A 21,706-nucleotide genomic window follows, 5' to 3' on the forward strand; every position below is an offset into this window, starting at 1 on the left:
GTGTCTGCTAGCTAAAAGAAGAGCTGCTGTATTTCAGGGAGAGCAAAGAGAGAGAAGTTCACTCAGAGATGGAGAAAGGGGACAGGAGAGGAAGAAGAGAGGTTAGATTTAAAGGTAAGGACTGGAAAATAAACTAAAGTATGCTGACTTTGTGTAATTCAAAGATTCTATGAAATACTGCAGTTTAGTGTGTAATAAATAGGTTAGCTTGTTGTACTGTATTTACAGTAAAGCTCTGTGTTGGACTGGAGCACAGTGTTTGTGTTGATGGTCAGAGTTACAGGTTACATCAGTGCAGCAGAGATGAGTTTGAATCAAAGCTGCTGATGCTGAGATTCATTCACTGAATCCAACATTTATGCAGCCTGTATGCTGTCAGTGTAGGGGATGGAGATCAGCTCAGATAGCTGTGAAATACTGGGTTACATCTTTGTGAGTTCAGTTCATCCACACAGAGCAGTAAACCTCAGAGCAGCAGCAGCAGGTCAGCTGATCACAGCCTGCACACCAACATCATTTACTGCAGCTACAATAGAAAGTTGTGATTCTTCTCCCCATGCAGAGCCACTACAGCTGATCTTAGGGTTCCTCCAGCTTCTGAATCCCACTGTAACCCCTGAGTATCCTCATGTTTGTGTTTAGGTGGAGGCACAGTCACCCTCTACTATGGAGGACACAGAACAAAGCTGTGTTTAAATTCCCTTTAACAGTTTGTGTCCTACATAACAGATTCAAGCTGAGTGCATTCATTAGGATTAAAATTTAGATTGGAATAATGTTTGCATTCTCATGTAATTTTATTTTATATTATTACAATAATATATAACGAGGTTCGGTTAGTTTTACACAAAAATAGCAGGTAGAAACGTCCTCCAAAGAACTACTTTTACTTTCTTACTTTGAGTACATTTCAGAGCCTGTACTTTTTTACTTTTACTTAAGTAGAGAAGTTGAACCAGTACTTCGACTTTTACTAAAGTATTTTTTAACATAAGTACTTGTACTTCTACTTAAGTACAGAATGTCAGTACTTTTGCCACCTCTGCCTGTGTGGTGTCCATTCATACATTACGTTTTTTCCCATAATAAAATGTGCTTGAGGTCAGTAATATGTATTCACATGCTTTATAAATACCCCCAGTTAATAAAATTGTTTTTCCACGGGGACATTTTGCGATTACACGACAATAACACTGTGACAGTGAGAAGGCGTTCACCTCTGAAATGCACCTGAGCAAGCAAACATGTTTTACCTGATAAAGACCGGCAGCAGTGGCGGCACCTTTTCTATTGGAGACGGTTTTCCTCTCATGTTTCCAGCCGGACAGCATTTGCCGGCGCACGAGCTCAATAATAAACATCTGAGGTGAAAAATCCGAGAGAAACATTTCCCCCACGCGGGAAATTATCGATGATTCTGACGATGCAGAGCTGGACCCCCGGTGAGGCAATGGAGCCGGACTCAGCCAACATGTCTAAGAGCGACATACTGAGAGGAATCATCACCGAGAAGCTGAGCACAGCCGCCCGGGAGATCTTAGCGGTGGTAGAGAGGACTGTAGCCGACTACGAGGAGGAGGCTGCGGGCTTCAGACTGGAGGTCGACCGGCAGAGGAGGCTGCTGCAGCTCCTGCAGCCCGAGATAAAGCTGGAGGCAGGTCGGTGCTTTAGCTCCAGTAACATTTTGCTGTAGTTGCTTAAAGTTGAAAATTACTTGTAAACTATGTAAAAGTTAAAGATTTTGGTTCTGGCAGATATACACTCTGCGGTCACTCATTAACACAGACGGCTAATCAGCCAATCACATGGCAGCAACTCAATGCATAATGGTTGAGTATCGGAATGGGAAAGTTCTGTTTTTTGTTATATCTCTGGTTGTGTTTATTAATTTTTTTTTTTTTTTTTTTACAGTTTAGTTTCTCAGATTGTTGTTTTATATTCTGTTTTTGTTTATAGTTATTAGTTATTGGTATTTAGTTCCCAGTTCCTTTGTTCCGGTCTTGTCTGTGTCTTCCCGTTTAATCACGTGTAGATTCCCTCTGTGTGTCAGCCTCATTGGTCAAGACTCCTGTTGTCCTGTTTATATTTCATGAGGTCACTTCCTGTTTTATTTTGCCAGTCCCCTGTTCTGTGTGTGTTTAGTATTGCTTCCCCTTGTCTCATTAGTGTAAGTCTGTTCACCTGGTCTCCCCGGTCTGAAAAAGGGAAAATATCCAGTGAGCGTCAGTTCTCTGAGTGAAAATGCCATGTTGGTGTCAGAGGAGCTGACAGGGAGGCAACGGTAACTCAAATAACTATTCATTAATAAAATTTGTTAATAACAAGGCCTGCAGAAGAGCTTCTCTGGAGGAACGCACAGCTCGTTGAACCTTGAAGTATCTTGACCTCACTGGGTGTCGCTGATGTTGGATAAGTACATGTAACTGAGGCTACAATTCACAGTCTCATTAAAATTGGACAACAAAAGATTTGAAAAACATTGTCTGCTCTAATGAGTCTCGAGTTCTGCTGCAACATTCAGATGATGGGTTCAGGTGTAAACAGCATGAAAGCATGGATACATTCTGCTTTGTATCGACGGTTGAGGCTCCTGGTGGTGTAATGGTGTGGGGGATATTTGTCTTGGCACACTCACCACCAGCTGAGCATTGTTTAAAGACCGCAGCCTACCTGAGTGTTGTTGCTCACCACGTATAGCCCTTTATGATCACAGTGTACCCGTCTCCTGATGTTTGCTTCCGGCAGGATAACGCACCATGTCACAAAACCTTAACTTTAATTTATTTAAAACGGCACCATGTACTATAATAAGATAAATGTTACTATTTGATGCATTGCATCTGCAGTCCCTTGAAGCTCATATAATCTCAATGGTTTCTTGAATATGACAATGAGTTCACTGTACACAAATGGCCTCCACAGTCACCAGATCTCAGTCCAATATAGAGCACCTTGGGGATGTGGTGGAACAGGAGATTCCCATCACAGATGTGCAGCTGAGAAATCTGCAGCATCTGTTTGATACTACCATGTCAATATGGACCAAAATCTCTGAGGAATGCTTCCAACTACTTGTTGAATCTGTATATTGAAGAATTAATGCAGGTCAGAAGGCAAAAAAGCATCCAACCCTGTACTAGCAAGGTGTGCCTAATAAAGTGTCCAGTCAGTGTATGAAAGTGCAAGGCACTCATAAACTCCATTTTACATTCTTGAGGATTTTTAAGCTGTATTCGTATGATACAGACCTTAATATTGGTTTCACATGGAAACTTTCGATTGGATCGTGTCACAGCTGTTTTTAACATCAAACATACTTCTGTGTTGCAGACGACCAGCAGGTGTTTCCCCTCGGTGATGCTGGAGGAGGTCAACTACCAGAAGATTGGAAGCAGGACAAATATGAGCCGAGTATGACTTTTAACCTCCTTTGACACACATGAATGAAGTTAATTTGAATCAGGGCTGCTGCCTGTTTCATGTCTCTTATGTCAGCTCAGTAGAGTCAAATTTTAACATTTCATTCATAATAATGTTCAAAACTGCAATTAAAACATGTAATGTAAATGTAATAGGGACAAATGTTTGTGCTTTAGCTGATATAAGACATGGCGTCCCACAGGGACTGACTTTAGGACCTCTGTTATTTAGTTTTTACATCAATCATTTTTTTCACTAACAAGTTAATCACACACCGGGTGCAGCACATTTTTCAGTTGTTCATAATCTTATCAAGAAGTTTAAGAGTAGAGCACGTAAATGCATGTATAGTTTGCTGTATGATATTTTTGGCCAACATTTGAAATTTATTTGAATAAAAGTTAATAAAAATCTCATATTGAGCTGACAATATTACAGGTGCTCGTCATGAAATTAGAATATCAAGAAAAAGTTGATTTATTTCAGTAATTCCATTCAAAAAGTGAAACTTGTATATTATATTCATTCATTACACACCGACTGATATATTTCAAATGCTTCAAATGTTTTTTTTCATTTTGAGGATTATAACTGACAACTAATGAAAACCCCAAATTCAGTATGAAAGTATGGTTTTTGTAAGGTTATGTCCAAAATTTGGGGTTTTCGTTAGTTGTCAGTTATAATCATCAAAATTTACGTTGGTCAATACATAACTGTGTCTAAAATGAAAATGAAGGATCAATTTGTTCCCAGGGTTGGAGGACAGCGGGAGCCTGGGATACCAGGCACCAATCGAGGAAGATGAGTTTCAATATTTAGAGCAGGAGGAAGAGGAAGATGTGACAGAGCTGGATTATCCAATGGCATCAAGGTTTCCAAATAGTTTCATACAATTATACTATATTGACAAAAGTGTATGGAGTATCTTTTTATACTCCAGCTCCTGATCTTTAATCTTTCTCAGGCTCTTTCCTCAAACAGTTCAGTCTAAGGGGAGAAGAAAAGAGAAATGTCAAAGCAGTAAATCACAAAACTGTATACATCTCAGGATCCGTATCCTGGAAAACTCAAAGATTAAGGTTCTTTCAACACGTGGTAAGTCTTAAGCAAAAGTGTTATGAAATTTTGATGTTTCAGTAATAAAATATCACCTTGTTATTTTCTTGGAAAGTTCTAGTGTGCTTTTTGCCTTACAAAAACAGTATTTTTCACCTTGTAAAACACAGGTATTGTTAACCTATTGATGCCAATAGATCAAGAGCTCAACTCCTCCTTCTAGTAAGGGTCCACCTGGCTTAGGTCCCTAATGATATGCAAGCCTACCTTGAGATAGGGGGCCTTTGCTTTCAGAAAGGGTACCCTCGCCTTAGGAACTCAAAATGAAAACAGCGTCGTTTTGATGCATTTCCTCCTTTCTGTTTACACGACAAAGGAGTGAAAACGATGTGTTTTGGAAACAGGGTCCAGAGTGGAGCGTTTCAGAAACGCACCGGCCTGCGTTTCAGCGTAAACAGATGAATACGGTGTGTTTTGGAAACGGGTGACTCGCACATGCGCACTATGGTTGTGACCGCCACAGTTTTCCGCGCATCTGCAAATTGATAAACAGTACTCGCGGATTCACGAGTGCTTCTTGTGTTTTTGCCATTTTGTAATTCAGCGTTGTGTGCAGCAGCGATCCAACCTCATCATCAGTCCACACAAAACCTCTCACATTGGCCGTTTTGTAAATAATGAACAGTTTGCCGCGCTTCCTACTGTTGGAGATTTTTTTTATTTTATCACCTTCACACTAATGTATACTTTTTTCACCTTTATACTGATATATACTGGCACTATTTTTATATCATGTAATAAAAAGCATAATAGTCACACACACACTGAGTTAATGAGCACACTGCATGTTATTAGATTACTAAGGGGTGGGAAAGGCTCATTATATTTGACGTTCGTATGCTTTTGTGGCCTTGTTGAGACACAGGCCTTATCTGCTTCACATGACTTTTGTAACCCCATGGTTGCATTTCAGTGTTATGACAGGTATGCTCCAAATATGGAGTTCCTTAGGCCTCCCCTGTCTTTCTGTGATATGAGTTTTCTTTTTTTGGGGGGGGGGCTGTGTGGAATGATACTAGGGGTGCTATCTCAGCAGATGCTTAAGGGAAAGAGGATTCATCATTGTGACACCTGTTCAAATTGTCATAAACCAAGAGTTACCCCTGTGACCTGTACGCTGTAAACATGTGACTTTAGGTGTCATATAGCCAAAAGACGATTGATTGGGGTTCAGGGTTCATGGGCTGAGACTTTATGTAAATTAGGAGGGGTCAAAGGCAAGTGGGCAGTTATCATGTTTAAGATTTAAAATGTTTGCCACTCAACCTGCACCAGAACCTGCTCGTCCCAGGGATTTTTTATTTTATTTTTTTTGAAACTTTGGATTTAATTAGGTTTGAATCTTTGGCCAAAAGGAACCAAAAACAAATGTCACCGACGCTAATGTGTCCCTCTACACACGCCTGTCTGGAATGTGTGCAGATGTTCATAAGCTGTGATGGTATTACAGTGTAAATGGAATAACGTGTTGTGGCAGGTAATTTTAAATGTGTTTCTAAATACTCAACACATATCAGCAATGTCACACAAAGAAAATCTACTGGAGCTCAAAATAGAAATTACTGTGATTCTTTTCCCCCTCTGAGCCGCTACAACCGATATTGGGGATTTTCCCTGTGTTGTGTGTATATAGCAATGTTCAAGGTGAAAGCTAACCACTCTATCGACGTTTTTCTGTGTTTTAGTATATAAGAAATACCCAGTTCAGAAGCTGAAGGTTCCTCATGGTCTGCAGGAGGCCGAGTTCCTGGACCTGCTCAAGTCCACCTTCCCACAGCTGGCAGATGAACCTTTTAACATCTTCTTCTCTGGCAAGCACCGGAAACTGAAACTTCTGAATGTAAAGTCACTGACGCCAGAAGAATTCAAGAGATCTTATGGGGATTCCACCATGGTCATACGACTGCAGGTACCGTGTTGCCGTAAGATTTAGCTGTACACGAAGGTTTCTGCAGCATTACCAAACATGACAACATGTTAGAAGGTTATTGGAGAAACCAGCTATTCTGCCCTTTGCTAAAACAGAGAGAAGATGCTGATGAAGATGCTGATGAAGATCCTCCATCCACCCCGGATACAATGAGTCATAACACCAGGTGAGCTAAAAGACAATTACAAGAGCTCCTTATTCATCATAAAAATTTTATCTACTGTTTCATCTCCTTATCTCCATCTTTAAAGTTAACTTTGTGTTCCAGAGTTACAGCTGATGAGACAACGCCCACCAGCCATCCTCTCACTGAGACAGACACCCACATAAATCTCAAGACCCGCATCCTGGAGGACCCTCAGATGGATGTGATCTCACCCATAGGTAAGTTTAAAACTCCTAACTGTCAAAGGTTTTGGATGGGTTTATTTCTGCTAACCCTTATATACTGAACCTGTCGCGGGCAATGGAGCCTATTTCTAAAGTGGCGCTGTTCGCGGACTTCCGGCAACAATTACCATAAAAGTTTCTTTGATCTGCCACATCAGTGGTGATACGCTCGGTCCTGACCGGCTGTTCACAGTAAGTAAGGGCAGATAATGGGTGCTTCAGCTGTGATCGCCGGTGTAAGAGGGTTATTAAAGGGCTGTGCTTCTATTTAGAGCCTGAACATCATTTTGGAGGCTTTGCTTTCCTCTGGTGTCATACAGAATAGTCTCCCAACTCTTTGTGGGGGATGGGCTGACTGCGTGAATGGCCACATGTCCCCTGCTCGCTCAATGCCTGAACCTGCTCTGACTGACTTTGTGAGCTTCTCTGTTTTCTCTCAGTGTTTCAGAGTTACCCGCCTCATGAGCTGCAGGTTCCTCGTGGTCTTCAGGAGGATGACTTCCTGGCTCTGCTGAGGTCCACCTTCCCTCAGCTGGCTGCTGGTGAACCTTTTACCATCTTAACTGCTCACGGCAAGAAACTAAAGCCTCTGAGAGGAAAGACTGTGACTGCAGAGGAGATCTGCAGGACCAGTAGGAGCACGGGGAATCCCGTCATCTTCATCAGATTGAAGGTACTGCACTAATTAATTTACCATTAGGGTCAAAAACAAACTTGTTAAAGGTGGAGTATGTTTTCTGGTGGAAAAATCAGAGAAAACCAACTCTTCTTTTACTCTGGTGGAAATTTAGGGTCCAGAGATAAAGTTTCCACTGAGAGAAGTTGCTGCTGATGATCCTCCATCCGCCTCAGATCGAACCACACCGAACACAGAGTGAGTCAAAGAAAAGAGTCAGCTGCTGCTCTCAGAACTGCTTATTTATGGCAAAAAGTTGATCTAAATTTTGTATTCCAGAATTAAGTCAAACAGACCTCAGATCAGTCACTCAGACACCCACATACATCTCAAGATCCGCATTATGGAGGACCCTGAGATGGATATGACCTCACCCAATCGTAAGTTCAGAGCTTTTCAATAAATCTGTCCAGCAAATGTTAAGTTATGTTTAAAAGAAGGGGAATATTTTAAAATTCATCTGACCTGACTGTAACGTGAATGTTCCAAAAGCTGCAGTTCCTCTACTGTCCACTTGAGGATGTCTCCTAAATGAGTCTGATCTTTATTGGAATTTCATATATACAACAAAATTGGACCAGAGCCTATTAGTAAAAGATACTATGTCGATACTGGGGGTTTTGAAGTCAGCGTCAACTGGGTGGCCAGAGGGCATCTGATGATATTCTGGGCAGTTGTGAGGACCCTCTCGAGAGTTTTCCTCTCTGCTGCTGTGCAACTAGCAAACCACACACAGATGCAATGTGTCAATATGCTCTCTACTGAGCAGCAGTAGGACATAAGCAGCTTTTGGGTGAGGTGGTTCTTCCCGAGGACCTTCAGGAAGTAACATGTCTGTTGTCCATTATTTACCAGCGCTGTGGTATTTATGTTCCGGGTCAGGCCGTCCTCTGTGTGCAGACCCTTGAACTCTAGCCCCTTTTCCACTGCCGGTGCCTGTGCTGTTCCCAAAAGAACTGGCGAAAAGCTTAGGAACAGGCCCGCGTTTCCACCGCGCTTGCAAACCGCTCCTTTATGTATGAGTGTGGGCGGGTCCTCGTCTGGATACGGAAACCGAAGAGCGCAAACGTGGGAGAACACGCTCCCCTTTCTTGTGCTGCGAACACATTTTACGGTCCAAACCAAACTACTGCAGCATCTGTGTGCAGCACAGAGAGAAACACAGACAGCGATCAGAGCAAGATGACAAGTACGCACTTTGTGTCCTTTTATCTGTGATATGAACTGATACAAAGCAGCAAGTTCAGCCTTAGAGCCCAACCTAATTCACAGCTGTGAAAATCGCTTCACTTTTCATGTAATACACATGTAATATGGTAGAAAACTTTATGTTGAGATGGCAGAGTCACGCCCTTCTGCAGCTTCCGTCATGTGTTTTTGGTTCCAGACCAGCTAGTTTGCGGGGCCCGAGTTGAACCCGTTTTTCAGCTGAGCACCGAGTGCATTCATGGTGGAAAAACCGCCTAATGGTTTTAAATACTGGCACCGGAACCCCGTCGGTGGAAAAGCGGCTTCTGAGACCCTATCCACACAATCCCCGCTGATGAAAATGTGCTGACTGTTTATTTTCTTCCCCCTGTAGTCAGTAATTATCTCCTTGGTTTTCGTGATGTTAAGAATCAGGTTGTTGTCTCTGCACCACTCCTATGAGTTTCTCCAGATGTCAGCTATTGATTTTTAATAGCTGCTCCATCTTATTCCAATAAGCAGACCTCCCACCCATTACAGTGGTGTCATCTGCAAATTTGATGATGGTGTTGATGGAGTAGGCAGGTGTACAGTGATGGGTGTAGAGGGTGAAGAGTATGGGGCTTGGCGCACAATGCTGTGGTAAGCCAGTGGTGAGGTTGAGGAGATGTGGGGGCCTAGTCTCACCCTCTGGGAGAGATCAAACAGGAAGTCTTTAATCCAGAGGCAGGTGGACTGAGACAGTCCCAGGTCTGCCAGTTTAACTCAGCACTGAGCATCATCCACACAGACAGACTGATGACCAAAGTCCACAAAGAGCAGCCTAGCATAGCTACCCTGCTGCTTGATTATGGAAAAAGTCAGGCTTGTGATTATTTTGGTCAATATTGAAATCATGAGTACTGAACATGATTACTCGCTCAATTTGTAAACACTGCATTTAGTGCACTGAAAGAACAGTAAATACCTTGAAATCTAGGGTGTTTCTACAATCTCTTGAAAATAAATACTGAATTAAAAAATGCAGAATATATAAATAAAATATAAAAATATAAATACAATATAAAAAATACACTGCTTGGCCAAAAAAAAAAAAAAATTCACAACCTGGATTTAACTAAGCAAATAGGTGGGCGATTTATCTTTTAGCTGGCAACAAGTTATTTAACCCCAACTGGTGCAATGAGCTGCTTCTCATTTCTTAAACAACCATGTTGAAAGACACATTGCGTGGTTGAGGAAAAGATGTCGGTCTGTTTGAGAAGGGTCAAATCATTGGCATGCATCAAGCAGAGAAAACATCTAAAGAGATTGCAGAAACTACTAAAATTGGGTTAAGAACTGTCCAATGCATTATTAAAAACTGGAAGGATAGTGGGGAGCGATCGTCTTCCAGAGTGATGGGCACATCAGGATAAGAAGAGAGGCAGGTGAAGTGATGCACCCATCATGCCTAGTGCCTACTGTACAAGCCTGTGGGGGCAGTGCTATGATCTGGGGTTGCTGCAGTTGGTCAGGTCTAGGTTCAGCAACATTATGTGCTCAAAGAATGAGGTCAGCTGACTACCTGAATATACTAAATGACCAGGTTATTCCATCAGTGGATTTTTTTCTTCCCTGATGGTACGGGCATATTCCAAGATGACAATGGCAGGATTCATCGGGCTCGAATTGTGAAAGAGTGGTTCTGGGAGCACGAGGCATCATTTTCACACATGGATCGGCCTCCACAGAGTCCAGACCTCAACCCCACTGAGAATCTTTGGGATGTGTTGGAGAAGGCTTTGCGCAGTAGTCAGAATCTGCCATCATCACTGCAAGATCTTGGTGAAAAATTAATGCAACGCTGAATGGAAATAAATCTTGTGACATTGCAGAAGCTTATCGAAACAATGCCACAGCGAATGCATGCCGTAATAAAAGCTAAAGGCGGTCCAACGAAATATTAGTGTGTGACCTGTTATTTTTTTGGTAGTGACTTTTTTTTTTTTTTTTGGCCAGGCAGTGTATATATAACTAAATTTCAATATAAATAAATACATTATAAATTAAACAAATAATCAGGAAATAGATAAATAACTAGAAAAGTAATAAGAAATGGGACCAAGTGATTTACACCAAATTAATTTGCTCACATTTTAGTGGTGCAACACACTGACAGATCCTACACGTGTATTCAAAGGCCTGGTATTATGATTGGTAGGGACATAACCGACGTTATTTGATATTTCTCTGGAGGTGCAGCTAAGGTTACATTGTAGATTTCTTGGTCGATAATTAATGGTAATTAACACATAATTCACCTGCTCAAGCATAACTGTCGGCAACGTTGTTGGCCACTTGCATAGGTTAAGCTGTAGGGCCACAAAGTCTCAGCACTGCAGAAAAAATCAGGGCTAAGGGTTTACAGAGCGTAATGTGACAATTATAAAAAATATATTTTTTGTCGGTTACAATGTTTTTGTGATCGTTTAGAGCCGAACTTGAAATCAAATTTTGATTAATTGCACAGCCCTACCCTTCTGCGTTCAGGACTCTTTGACTGTGTTCCCTCAGATACCAGCTCATTGGGATCATTGGTGGTTTAAGTTCACCACATTTATTGACTCCAGTAAAATGAATATTTTTTTTTTGGGTCCAACTTACCTGCTGAGTTTGGTTTGCTGTTTTCTCTCAGTGTTTCAGAGTTACCCGCCTCATGAGCTGCAGGTTCCTCGTGGTCTTCAGGAGGATGACTTCCTGGCTCTGCTGAGGTCCACCTTCCCTCAGCTGGCTGCTGGTGAACCTTTTACCATCTTAACTGCTCACAGCAAGAAACTAAAGCCTTTGACAGTAGAGAGTGTGACTGCAGAGGAGATCTACAGGACCAGTAGGACCCCGGGGAATCCCGTCATCTTCATCAGGTTGAAGGTACTGCACTAATTAATTTACCATCAGGGGGAAAAAAAAATTCTTAAAGGTGGAGAAAGTTTCCCTTGTGGAATAATCAGAGAAAACCAACTCTTCTTTTACTCTGTGGTGGAAATTTAGGATCCAGAGATAAGGTCTCCACAGAGTGAAGCTGCTGTTGAAGATGCTCCACCCACCCCAGATCCAACCACGCTGAACACAGAGTGAGTCCAAGAAAAGACAGTTGCTGCTCTCCAAATTGCCTATTTATGTCAACAAGTTGATCTGTCATTTCATCCACTGATCTCCATTTTTAATGTTATGTCCCAGAGTTCAGTCTGGCAGGATTTCTCCTGTCAGGCAGCTGCTTAGCACATCAGATACCCACGTAGAGCTGAAGATCTGCATACTGGAGGACTCTGACATCAATATGATCTCACTCACAGGTAAGTTTAAAGCTGTTACCTCACACCTGGTTGCCATCTTCAAAGCAACTATTTCAAAGGCAGGGAAATCACAAGTTGAACAAGGCTGCAATAATTTGGATTGCACCGCAGTCTCCAGTCTCCAACCATGCTTTTCTTCAATGTGACTGTAGCCTAAATGAATCTGCTCTGACTGTGGGAGCTTCTGTTTTTTTCTCAGCATTTCAGACGTACCCAGTTCATGAGCTGCAGTGTCTTCGTGGTCTGCAGGAGGCTGACTTTCTAAACCTGCTGAGGTCCACCTTCCCTGAGCTGGCTCCTGGTAAACCTTTGGAGCTCCTCAAATCCAATGAAGATGGGATACTGGAGCCTCTAAACGTGGAGTCGCTGACTGCCGAGGAGATCAAAAGGGCTGTTGGGTCAGCTGGGAGCGTTACCCTTTTTGTTCGACTTAAGGTACTGTTAGAGTTATGCCTTTTATAGATTTTCATCTTGTCCTTCCACATGCCTGTACAAGAAAATATCTAGAAACATGAACTACACAAACGTGTACTTCATAAAAGCTATAAGACTTTCCCAGGCACCAAAGGACGCCCAGGCCAGTGTGAAAAACCTTGATGGTGCTAAAGACTCTCCATCCATTTCTGAACAACCCAGGCCACACATGAGGTATGTGTTAAATGTCTGATGAGAAGGAATCAGGGAAAGAAAACAGTATTTCATTGCATTTATTGTGTTATTATGGGAACAGACAATGGTAACTAGTCTGACCCTTCTTCAGACGTGTGGGTTAAAAGATGATTGGCAAAATACAGCAGTATTTTGAAGAAATGGCCAAAAAGTGATGCAACTTAGAGATCAGGCTGTTCTAGGCCTGGTGATAGAGATCCTTGTAAAAAATTAACTCCAGCAAATCAACAACAGCGTCAGTGTATTACCTGGAGGTTGTCGTGTTGGGGTTCAAAGAAATCAAACTATGAAATGTGGAGTCAAGCGTAATAAATGACTGAAGACTTTGAGCAGCTCCAGCGGTGGAAGGCAGTTCTGATGTTTGCAGAGTTTCCTGCTGTTTCTTTTCTTTGCTGCCGAATGCAATTTTTTCCTCACCTAGAGACACAGATAACGCATTGTTACAATTATTGCTCCATTCATCAAGTACAACATGACTGACAAGACTTCAGGGCATCACTACTTTTCTGTCTTACTAGACTGAGATTGACTCACTGTTGCCTCTTGAGATACAAAGTGGTATCATGAGACTGGACAGTCTGAAGATTGCTGATTTGAATGCTAACTACAGTCACTATAGCCGCATTTCCATTAGCACCTACTCAGTGTGGCTCGACTCGACTCGGCGTGGTTTGAAGGTGTTTCCATTAGTACCAGGTACTTTTTTAGTACTCAGCCAGGGTTCCAAGTTGAGTCATCAGAGCGATTCCTTCACCAGAATCAACCGTGCCATTTTAAAAACCAAACAGCTCATCCATTGTTGTGTTGTGTTGTGTTTTGAGCCACATACAAATTACGTCAAGAGACTACTGCCGGCACCGCTATATCGACTCCACCCACATCGAGGTGGTACTTAATTGCAATGGAAACAAAACAAGACTGTGGCAAGTCGAGGTCAACCCACCCTGAGTAGGTACTAACAGAAATCCGGCATATCTATCAGCATAAATGGTGAGATTTTTGACATGATGCCAAAATGTGTTTTATTATATTCTGTTGATGATTTTAAATTAATTTTTTAACATTTTAATCTGAAAATACATATTGAACCCCAAGTTAATCGTTCTCTAGCTAACTAGTAAGTTATATTTGAGAAATGTCTCACTCATGCAAATACCGTATTTTTCGGGCTATAAGGCACACTTAAAATCCTTAAGTTTTCTCAAAAATCAGCAGTGCGCCTTATAATCCGGTGCGCCTTATGTATGAATTCTACTTGCGCTTACTGACCTTGAACCAATTTTATGTGGTACACTGCACTCAAAAATCTTTCAAAATGTTTTGGTGCGACTTTGGTAAGGGACGCTTCATAAATACCGACATTTTCCAGAGTGTACAAAGCGTACGACAGGGGGGAGGGGGGTAACACCCAGCGTACGTTTTTGAAATACTTAGAAAATGTCGGTCTGTGTAATTTCAGCGCTGCCGTCTGACCGCCGATGGCCGAGGCATCCACACCACTGCACCATTGCGTGGTCTGCAGCGATATGGCCTCGGGTCTGGCGGATCAGTTCAAAGGCCTCATTGAATTATCTAGAATAGTCCATAATCGATTCACAAAATGACTCTACTGACAATATTAGACAGGAACAAGCTGTGAGTGCGGTGCAGCAGGTGTGAAAAGCAGCCAATGCCGCCAGAAATAAATTCAACAAGAAGTGGAAGCATTGTTCCAAAAATGGAAACCTTATGCAGTAAACCGCAGAAAACTATGATGGATTTGGCCTACTTTCACCTATGCTGGCCCGGATATTTGTGCGTAATCTGGCGATCGGCGGCCGGCACTGTTGCCACCTTTTGTGCAACAAAACTCGCCGTCGACTCTCAAAAATCGCTAGAAGTAACTAAAGGACGAATCAAGGTCCGGGGGTGTGCTGTCCTCCCTCGGTGCCAAACAGAGGTCCAGGCGATGCCACAGCGTATGAAGGGTACGAGTGCTGTATGTACACAAAACACGGTGACAGCGGAGTTTTCAGGTTTCCGGTGTTGAGTCAGAAAGGGATTTTCTTTTTAATGTTTTTTCTTTGTTTATATCGGTAAATATACTTCTGCACAGGATTTGTGAGGGGCTTATATAAAATGAATAAATGACTGACGCTTTTGTTTCGTTCTACATATGTTTTTACCATGCGCTTTATAACCCAGTGCGCCTTATGTATGAAAATAGACCCGTTCATTGATAGTGCGCCTTATGGTCCCCAAAATACGGTACTTTAAAGTACCAATCCTCACAGCTGCTAGTGTTTTAAACCGTAAGCATTAGATATTACTTCTATTCTTAAATGAAAACAGTGACACTGGTAACTAACTATCAAAACACTTGCAGTGGGGAGCTGAATGGGACACTGAAGAGTGAAGCTGGACTTTTGAATCAGCTCTACCAGATTACCGAGTGAGTTTTATCCACCATTGGCTACCAAGTCATCCACTAAAGGGCCCCTTTTGTGCAAATTTGTGTGTAAATATTCTGTATATCCTCTCTTAAAGGAAAATATTTTCACAAGTGTTTTGGTCGTTCTTTTCTTCCTCATTGTAGTGCAATAAAACCACTGGACGAAGACCTGAGGGACATCATCCTCAGAGCTTTGCCAGAAATTTCTGGAGATACTCAACAGGTGTTGATTGATAAGCTATTAAGCAATGGCCTGGTGTCTAAACAGGACCTGAATTGTGTAACTCAAGAAGATATTGGTGACCTGCTGCCTGCTTTTCAACTACAGAAGCTCCTGGAATCATTTAAAAATGGTAATTAATGGATCCCTGTTGCAAAGCCATAACTGGGGTCCACTTTCTTCCAGTTGACAAGGCTGGAGTTGTTGGGGTCACGGGGCTCTGTCAAGGCCATTTCCAGTCTTACCTTGGAACACTTAAACTCCTCAGTAAGACTGGACACCATAACTCCAAAAGTGCTGAGGAGGTGGTATCCACCCTAATCTGATCCACTTCAGTTCTGTCCTTGAAGCAACCATATACCAGACTCCCAGGCTTTTAACTGGTTTCTCCACCGCAGTTGGTATAGGTGCAGATGAAGAAACAGTGATTTGATTGGGCAAAGAGGTGACGCCTTGTGACTAAGGGAGCAGCTGAAAGTTTTTCACTGTCACTGCCGGCAACTAAGCAACTGCTCACATCTGGTCAACTAGTGGTTTCCATTCAGGTGTCTAGAGCTGCTACTCCTTTATGTTAAAAGGAGCCAGATGAGGTGGTTCAGTCATCTAATACTTATGTATAATAATAGCAGCAAAAGCTGCCAGACAAGACAGGCTTTAAAAAAACAAACAAAAAAACAGCAGAGTTGGCACCTGCTCAGCAGTGCTCTTGTTTTGTTATTTAATTACTCATTTTAAGAGCAACTGTTAAATGGCAATTTAACAGTTGTTAATCTAAGTTGTTAATCTTTAACACGTGTGTGTGTGTGTGTGTGTGTGTGTGTGTGTGTGTGTGTGTGTGTGTGTGTGTGTGTGTGTGTGTGTGTGTGTGTGTGTGTGTGTGTGTGTGTTTGTTTTCCCCCTTGGTTTGTCAGAGACAGAGCTGGGCACTGTGGACCTGCAAACAGTTCCTTCTCCTAGCTCGCTACTCTGCAGTCCTGCAACACTACCATGCTCCACTCCATCCAGTGATCTCCCACTCTCAAATCAAGAATCCAGCAGCTCAGAGAACTGTAGAAAAGCCCTTTGCAGAAAAGAATGGACAGAGACTTTCCAAGTGCCGTGGGACCTCATGCCAATGGAAGTTCAAGCAGCAGTCGCTGAGGGCGAGAGACCGTCCCCTGCAGCGCAGAGACAGATGGTGAGGATTTTGGTAGATGAGGTGAGGAGATACGATCTAAACCCATCACGGTCTCAGTGTGTAATCATCTGCCAAAAAGTCATCCATAGGTACCCTCAGAGCTTTGCTGATCTGTGTGACAGTGGTCAGCTGCTGGGAGAGGGCTACACCTCGCTCTTAAACCAAATTAAAAACCGAATTGACAATCTGAACCGCAACAAGAAATTTCACAACCACCATTCATCTGGAATGAAAAGAGGATCAGCCTATACTTACAGCCACACCAGATTCAAGCCCAGCCTTCCACCAGAGGAGACCAATGAAACAGTGGAGCAAAAACGTCAGCGACTGGAAGAGATTTACTGTCAGGATGATGCAAACGTGGCAGAAAAAGATGAAGTAACAGAACTCATGAAAGTAACCTTCTCCATGCAGCGCCGCCAAATAAACACAATCCCAGCACCCGCCATCAGATATTTAATAGGCCGATGGCCTTACCTTTTCACACAGAATGGGCTTTACACTCATTTTGAGCTGCTCACTGATATCAAAGTGCTTCGTACCCTTGAGGTTGCCATGGAGGAGTGTGGACAAACCATCCTGGAGCTCTTCATCGAGTCCACAAATCCAGATGTCCAAGCCATTCTCTCACTGGGTCCAAACCACGAGCTGTCCTTCTGCATCATCCAGCTTCTGATGGCTCACTTCACTGAGGCCCTCGACGGCTTGATCCTTTTTGCAAATGTAAGTTACATTTTGGTTTTTGATTTTTCTCGTTGGTGCCATGTAACTGCTCGCTCTCTCTGTGTGGAGCACAGATATCTTATGAGTAGCATTTTTGTTAATTTATTTAGTCATCATTGTAACTGTGTCCTAGGCATCTGCTACGGCAGCTGATGTAGAGGAGACACTCCAACTACCCGCAACTCCTCGACTGATACTCCTCGGTATGAATTATATATTTACTTTTTGTTGTCATGGTTGTATAAGCCAACAGGGTTAATCATTAAGTGCTTCTTGAGAAGAATAATAGCCTTAGTATAATTTCATAGCAATGATTAGGCTCCAGCCCCCTGCAACTGTGATTGTTGTTGATGATGGTTTCATCTGTGTATTGCCAACTTTGTGCTGGAAGTAAATTTAATGAATTAGCCAGTGGTGACATTTTCTTTGAACTTTTAGTGGAATCACCAGGAAGTTCCATTCACCGCTGGATGATCAGTCTGGAGGGGAGCGTCATCTGCGAGGGCATCCAGCCGACTTTTCTGTCCGGCCTTGCTGCCGTCTTTTCTACTTACTACATCTTCAATCTTCAGTATCAAGCCAATGCTGCGTGCACGCTGGAATTCATTCAAAGGTTAGATGAATACATTTTCCAGCTGTTAATGTGTGATGTGAGGCCTTTTTAGGACCATTTTGTGTTAAAGGGCACTGTGAGAGCCCTTTCTGATGCCACTTCAGGTCTGACCCCATGTTTGTTTTGTTTTGTTTGTTTTTTTTTCCAGGCGGTTCATGGGGATAATTCCTGCCAGAGGCACCAAAGCTCCACAAGGCAAATTCCTGTCAGAGCAGACTGGGAAGTTTGACAAGAAAAGTACAACGCCAATAAATCCTCAAGTTTTAACTCTGTTGAATAAACTCAAGGACGTGAACTAAGAACTGTTTACACCCATACAGAGATGTTTCCATCACTTCAAAGCACATCAGACTGATTTTTGCTCATTTCCTGGAGACTGACCCTAACCTTTGGGGTCTGATGAGCCTCTTGGAGCAACAGCTGACATTATGAATCTTCCAGCATAGGAGCTGTATGTCCATGCCAGAACTTTGCATCCCATGCACCAGTTGTTGTTTACAGTTCAACCATGAATCCAGCTCAGTTTGAAAAAGCTGTCATCAAATGGTTTTGAGAGTACACTTTGACCAATTCATTCCTCTTTTGTTTGTCATGTGGACTTTTAAGCTGCGTGCTGCCAAAATCCCAGGAAAAGCTTCTGGCATAAGAGATTCTGCAGACTGTTTACAGATCACCATTTGCCTTAAGATTTAGTAAAAATATAAAGGTGTTCAAAAACAAGGAAAGTCTTGCAACTTGATTCTGTTTTTATTTGATTAGATCCACTCATGCAAATGGTAGTTTTATGACAGAAACCCTGAAGTATTGTAGTTTTTTTTTTTTTTTTTTTTTTCTGTACAGCCTTTTAAGGCTTTTTGCTGAAATTAAAGTTCTGCATCAGCTTCACTCTGGTTTCTTAGCTGCTGATTTTGGTGATGTTTCCTATGTTTGAGTTCACTGATCGTACTGATCGCTTACAGGGCAGTCTGCAGAGTGCAGGCACTGATGCTGCATTATTTTTCCCACAAGGCCACTAGAGTAGAGTAGCATTAATTTTATATTGCCTGTTGGTGAGAGCATGAAAGGACCCGTGGTGGAATGCAACTACGTACGAGTGCTCTTAACGAGGTACAATTTTGATATACTTCAAATATTTCTTTTTTTAATGATTCTCCTGAGGTGGGGATCCGCTCTGTGTGGGAGGCCTTCAAAGCTTTTATCTGGGGTCATATTATTTCACTCATCTCTTATTCCAGGAATCCAGAGAGGCTTATCAGAGATCACAGAATTACGCAGAATGGATGCAGCCAATGCCTCCTCCACGCTTTATAATAAATGCCTCCAGCTTCACTCAGAATATGAGCTTCTTATGACATGTAAAGATGAATTACAACTGGGACGGTCGAGGTTGTGCTACTATGAACAGGGCGACAAGGTTGGGAAACTTTTGCCTCATCAGGCCAGATGTGCTTGGACCTCTAGGCTAATTTCCAAAAATTAAAGTCCCTTCAGGTGACAGTTGCCCCCACTCTGATTAACCAGACTTTTATCAAATACTTAACAAACCTATACGCTTCTGAATCACTCATTTTAAACCAGTCAGATCTAACTATCTTTGACATACTTCCATTTCCGGAGGTCTCATCCACCTTTTCTGAGGATATGGGCTTCCCTATCTCCATTTCTGAGGTAGACAATGCTATTAGGGCTTTACAATCTGGTAAATCCCCAGGCCCTGATGGTTTCACTACAGAATTCTACAAATAATTCTCTCTGCAGTTCTGGTCAGGGTGTATAATGAATCTTTTATTGTGGGCTCGCTACCCCCTTCCATGTCAATTGCCGCCAGTTCACTTTTACTTCAAAAAAGATAAAGATCCCAACCTCTGTGGGAGTTACAGGCTGATATCATTGCTTAATGTGCACTTTAAGATCCTGACTAAGGTTCTCGTCTGTTGCCTCCAGCAGGCTCTGCCAGACTTAATAGCCCAGGACCTCTCCGGCGTGAAACTTCTCAAGGGTGCCCTCTTTCACCCTTGCTGTTCTGGCAATTGAACCACTGGCCATCTGGTTAAACCACCATAAGATATTTGAGGGGATCATGCAACCCACAAACTTTCCCTGTATGCTGATGATCTCCTATATATCTCCAACCCCATTCACTCACCCCTCAATACTGAAAAATTTTCAACAATTTTGCAAGGTGTCGGGTTATAAGTTAAATCTTCAGAAGAGTGAGCTTTTCCTGGTCAAGACCGGGGCTCTTTCACTTCCCCTTTAAAAATTTTTCATAGGAAATGTAAATATTTAGGTGTTACTTTTACCCACTCATTTATTAATCTGTTCAGTGAGAACTCCATGCCCTTGCTTGGCTCGGCCACTATGAGCCTGGAAAAATGGGCCTCTGTCCCCGTGTCTCTTGTTGGTCACATCAATCTTATTAAAATGAATATTTTGCCTTAATTTTTATACTTGTTTCAATATACAGGTGCTGTTCATAAAATTAGAATATCATGAAAAAGTTGATTTATTTCAGTAATTCCATTCAAAAAGTGAAACTTGTATATTATATTCATTCATTACACACAGACTGATATATTTCAAATGTTTGTTTCTTTTAATTTTGATTATAACTGACAACTAATGAAAACCCCAAATTCAGTATCTCAGAAAATTAGAATATTACTTAAGACCAATATAAAAAAAGGACTTTTAGAAATGTTGGCCAACTGAAAAGTATGAGCATGAAGAGTATGAGCATGTACAGCACTCAATACTTAGTTAAGGCTCTTTTTGCCTGGATTACTGCAGCAATGCAGCGTGGCATGGAGTCGATCAGTCTGTGGCACTGCTCAGGTGTTATGAGAGTCCAGGTTGCTCTGATAGTGGCCTTCAGCTCTTCTGAATTGTTGGGTCTGACGTATCACATCTTCCTCTTCACAATACCCCATAGATTTTCTATGGGGTTAAGCTCAGGCAAGTTTGCTGTCCAGTTAAGAACAGTGATACCATGGTCCTTAAAGCAGGTACTGGTAGCTTTGGCACTGTGTGCAGGTGCCAAGTCCTGTTGGAAAATGAAATCTGCATTTCCATAAAGTTGGTCAGCAGCAGGAAGTGCTCTAAAACTTCCTGGTAGACGGCTGCGTTGACCTTGGACCTCAGAAAACACAGTGGACCAACACCAGCAGATGACATGGCACCCCAAACCATCACTGACTGTGGAAACTTTACACTGGACCTCAGCCAGCGTGGATTCTGTGCCTCTCCTCTCTTCCTCCAGACTCTGGGACCTTGATTTCCAAAGGAAATGCAACATTAACTTTGATCAGAGAACATAACTTTGGAGCACTCAGCAGCAGTCCAGTCCTTTTTGTCTTTAGTCCAGGCGAGACGTTTCTGACGTCGTCTCTGGTTCAAGAGTGGCTCGACACGAGGACTGCAACAGCTGAAACCCATGTCTGCATATGTCTGTGCTGGTGGTTCTTGAAGCTCTGACTCCAGCTGCAGTCCACTCTTTGTGAATCTCCCCCACATTTTTGAATGGGTTTTGTTTCACAATCCTCTCCAGGGTGCAGTTATCCCTGTTGTTGTACACTTTTTTCTACCACATCTTTTCCTTCCCTTCGCCTCTCTATTAATGTGCTTGGACACAGGGCTCTGTGAACAGCCAGCCTCTTTAGCAGTGACCTTTTGTGTCTTGCCCTCCCCTTGTGCAAGGTGTCAAAGGTCATCTTTTGGACAACTGTCAAGTCAGCAGTCTTCCCCATGATTGTGTAGCCTACAGAACTAGACTGAGAGACCATTTAAAGGCCTTTGCCGGTGTTTGGAGTTAATTA

At 42.4% G+C, this 21,706-nt stretch overlaps 1 protein-coding gene across 2 annotated transcripts in view; it reads left to right on the plus strand.

Moving 5' to 3' along the window:
* Positions 1–18,695, plus strand: part of LOC115797156 (uncharacterized) — a 34,921-nt gene extending 16,226 nt beyond the window's left edge. The window contains exons 1-21 of one of the 2 annotated variants that reach the window (XM_030753653.1): positions 1,345–1,658; positions 3,331–3,411; positions 4,177–4,294; positions 4,388–4,518; positions 6,225–6,448; positions 6,565–6,635; positions 6,738–6,853; positions 7,300–7,532; positions 7,651–7,733; positions 7,815–7,915; positions 11,401–11,633; positions 11,754–11,836; positions 11,943–12,058; positions 12,258–12,493; positions 12,618–12,706; positions 15,093–15,158; positions 15,303–15,511; positions 16,290–17,278; positions 17,412–17,481; positions 17,717–17,891; positions 18,040–18,695. In XM_030753653.1, the coding sequence (XP_030609513.1) occupies positions 1,412–1,658; positions 3,331–3,411; positions 4,177–4,294; positions 4,388–4,518; positions 6,225–6,448; positions 6,565–6,635; positions 6,738–6,853; positions 7,300–7,532; positions 7,651–7,733; positions 7,815–7,915; positions 11,401–11,633; positions 11,754–11,836; positions 11,943–12,058; positions 12,258–12,493; positions 12,618–12,706; positions 15,093–15,158; positions 15,303–15,511; positions 16,290–17,278; positions 17,412–17,481; positions 17,717–17,891; positions 18,040–18,190 (3,822 nt within the window). In that variant the 5' untranslated portion in view covers positions 1,345–1,411 and the 3' untranslated portion in view covers positions 18,191–18,695. Of the gene's footprint in view, positions 1–1,344; positions 1,659–3,330; positions 3,412–4,176; positions 4,295–4,387; positions 4,519–6,224; positions 6,449–6,564; positions 6,636–6,737; positions 6,854–7,299; positions 7,533–7,650; positions 7,734–7,814; positions 7,916–11,400; positions 11,634–11,753; positions 11,837–11,942; positions 12,059–12,257; positions 12,494–12,617; positions 12,707–15,092; positions 15,159–15,302; positions 15,512–16,289; positions 17,279–17,411; positions 17,482–17,716; positions 17,892–18,039 lie in introns of those variants that run through there. The other variant, XM_030753654.1, reaches the window with a different exon arrangement.
* Positions 18,696–21,706: the final 3,011 nt, after the last annotated feature.

The sequence above is a fragment of the Archocentrus centrarchus genome, chromosome 18, assembly GCF_007364275.1.
Source record: "Archocentrus centrarchus isolate MPI-CPG fArcCen1 chromosome 18, fArcCen1, whole genome shotgun sequence".
Classification (NCBI taxonomy): Eukaryota; Metazoa; Chordata; class Actinopteri; order Cichliformes; family Cichlidae; genus Archocentrus; species Archocentrus centrarchus.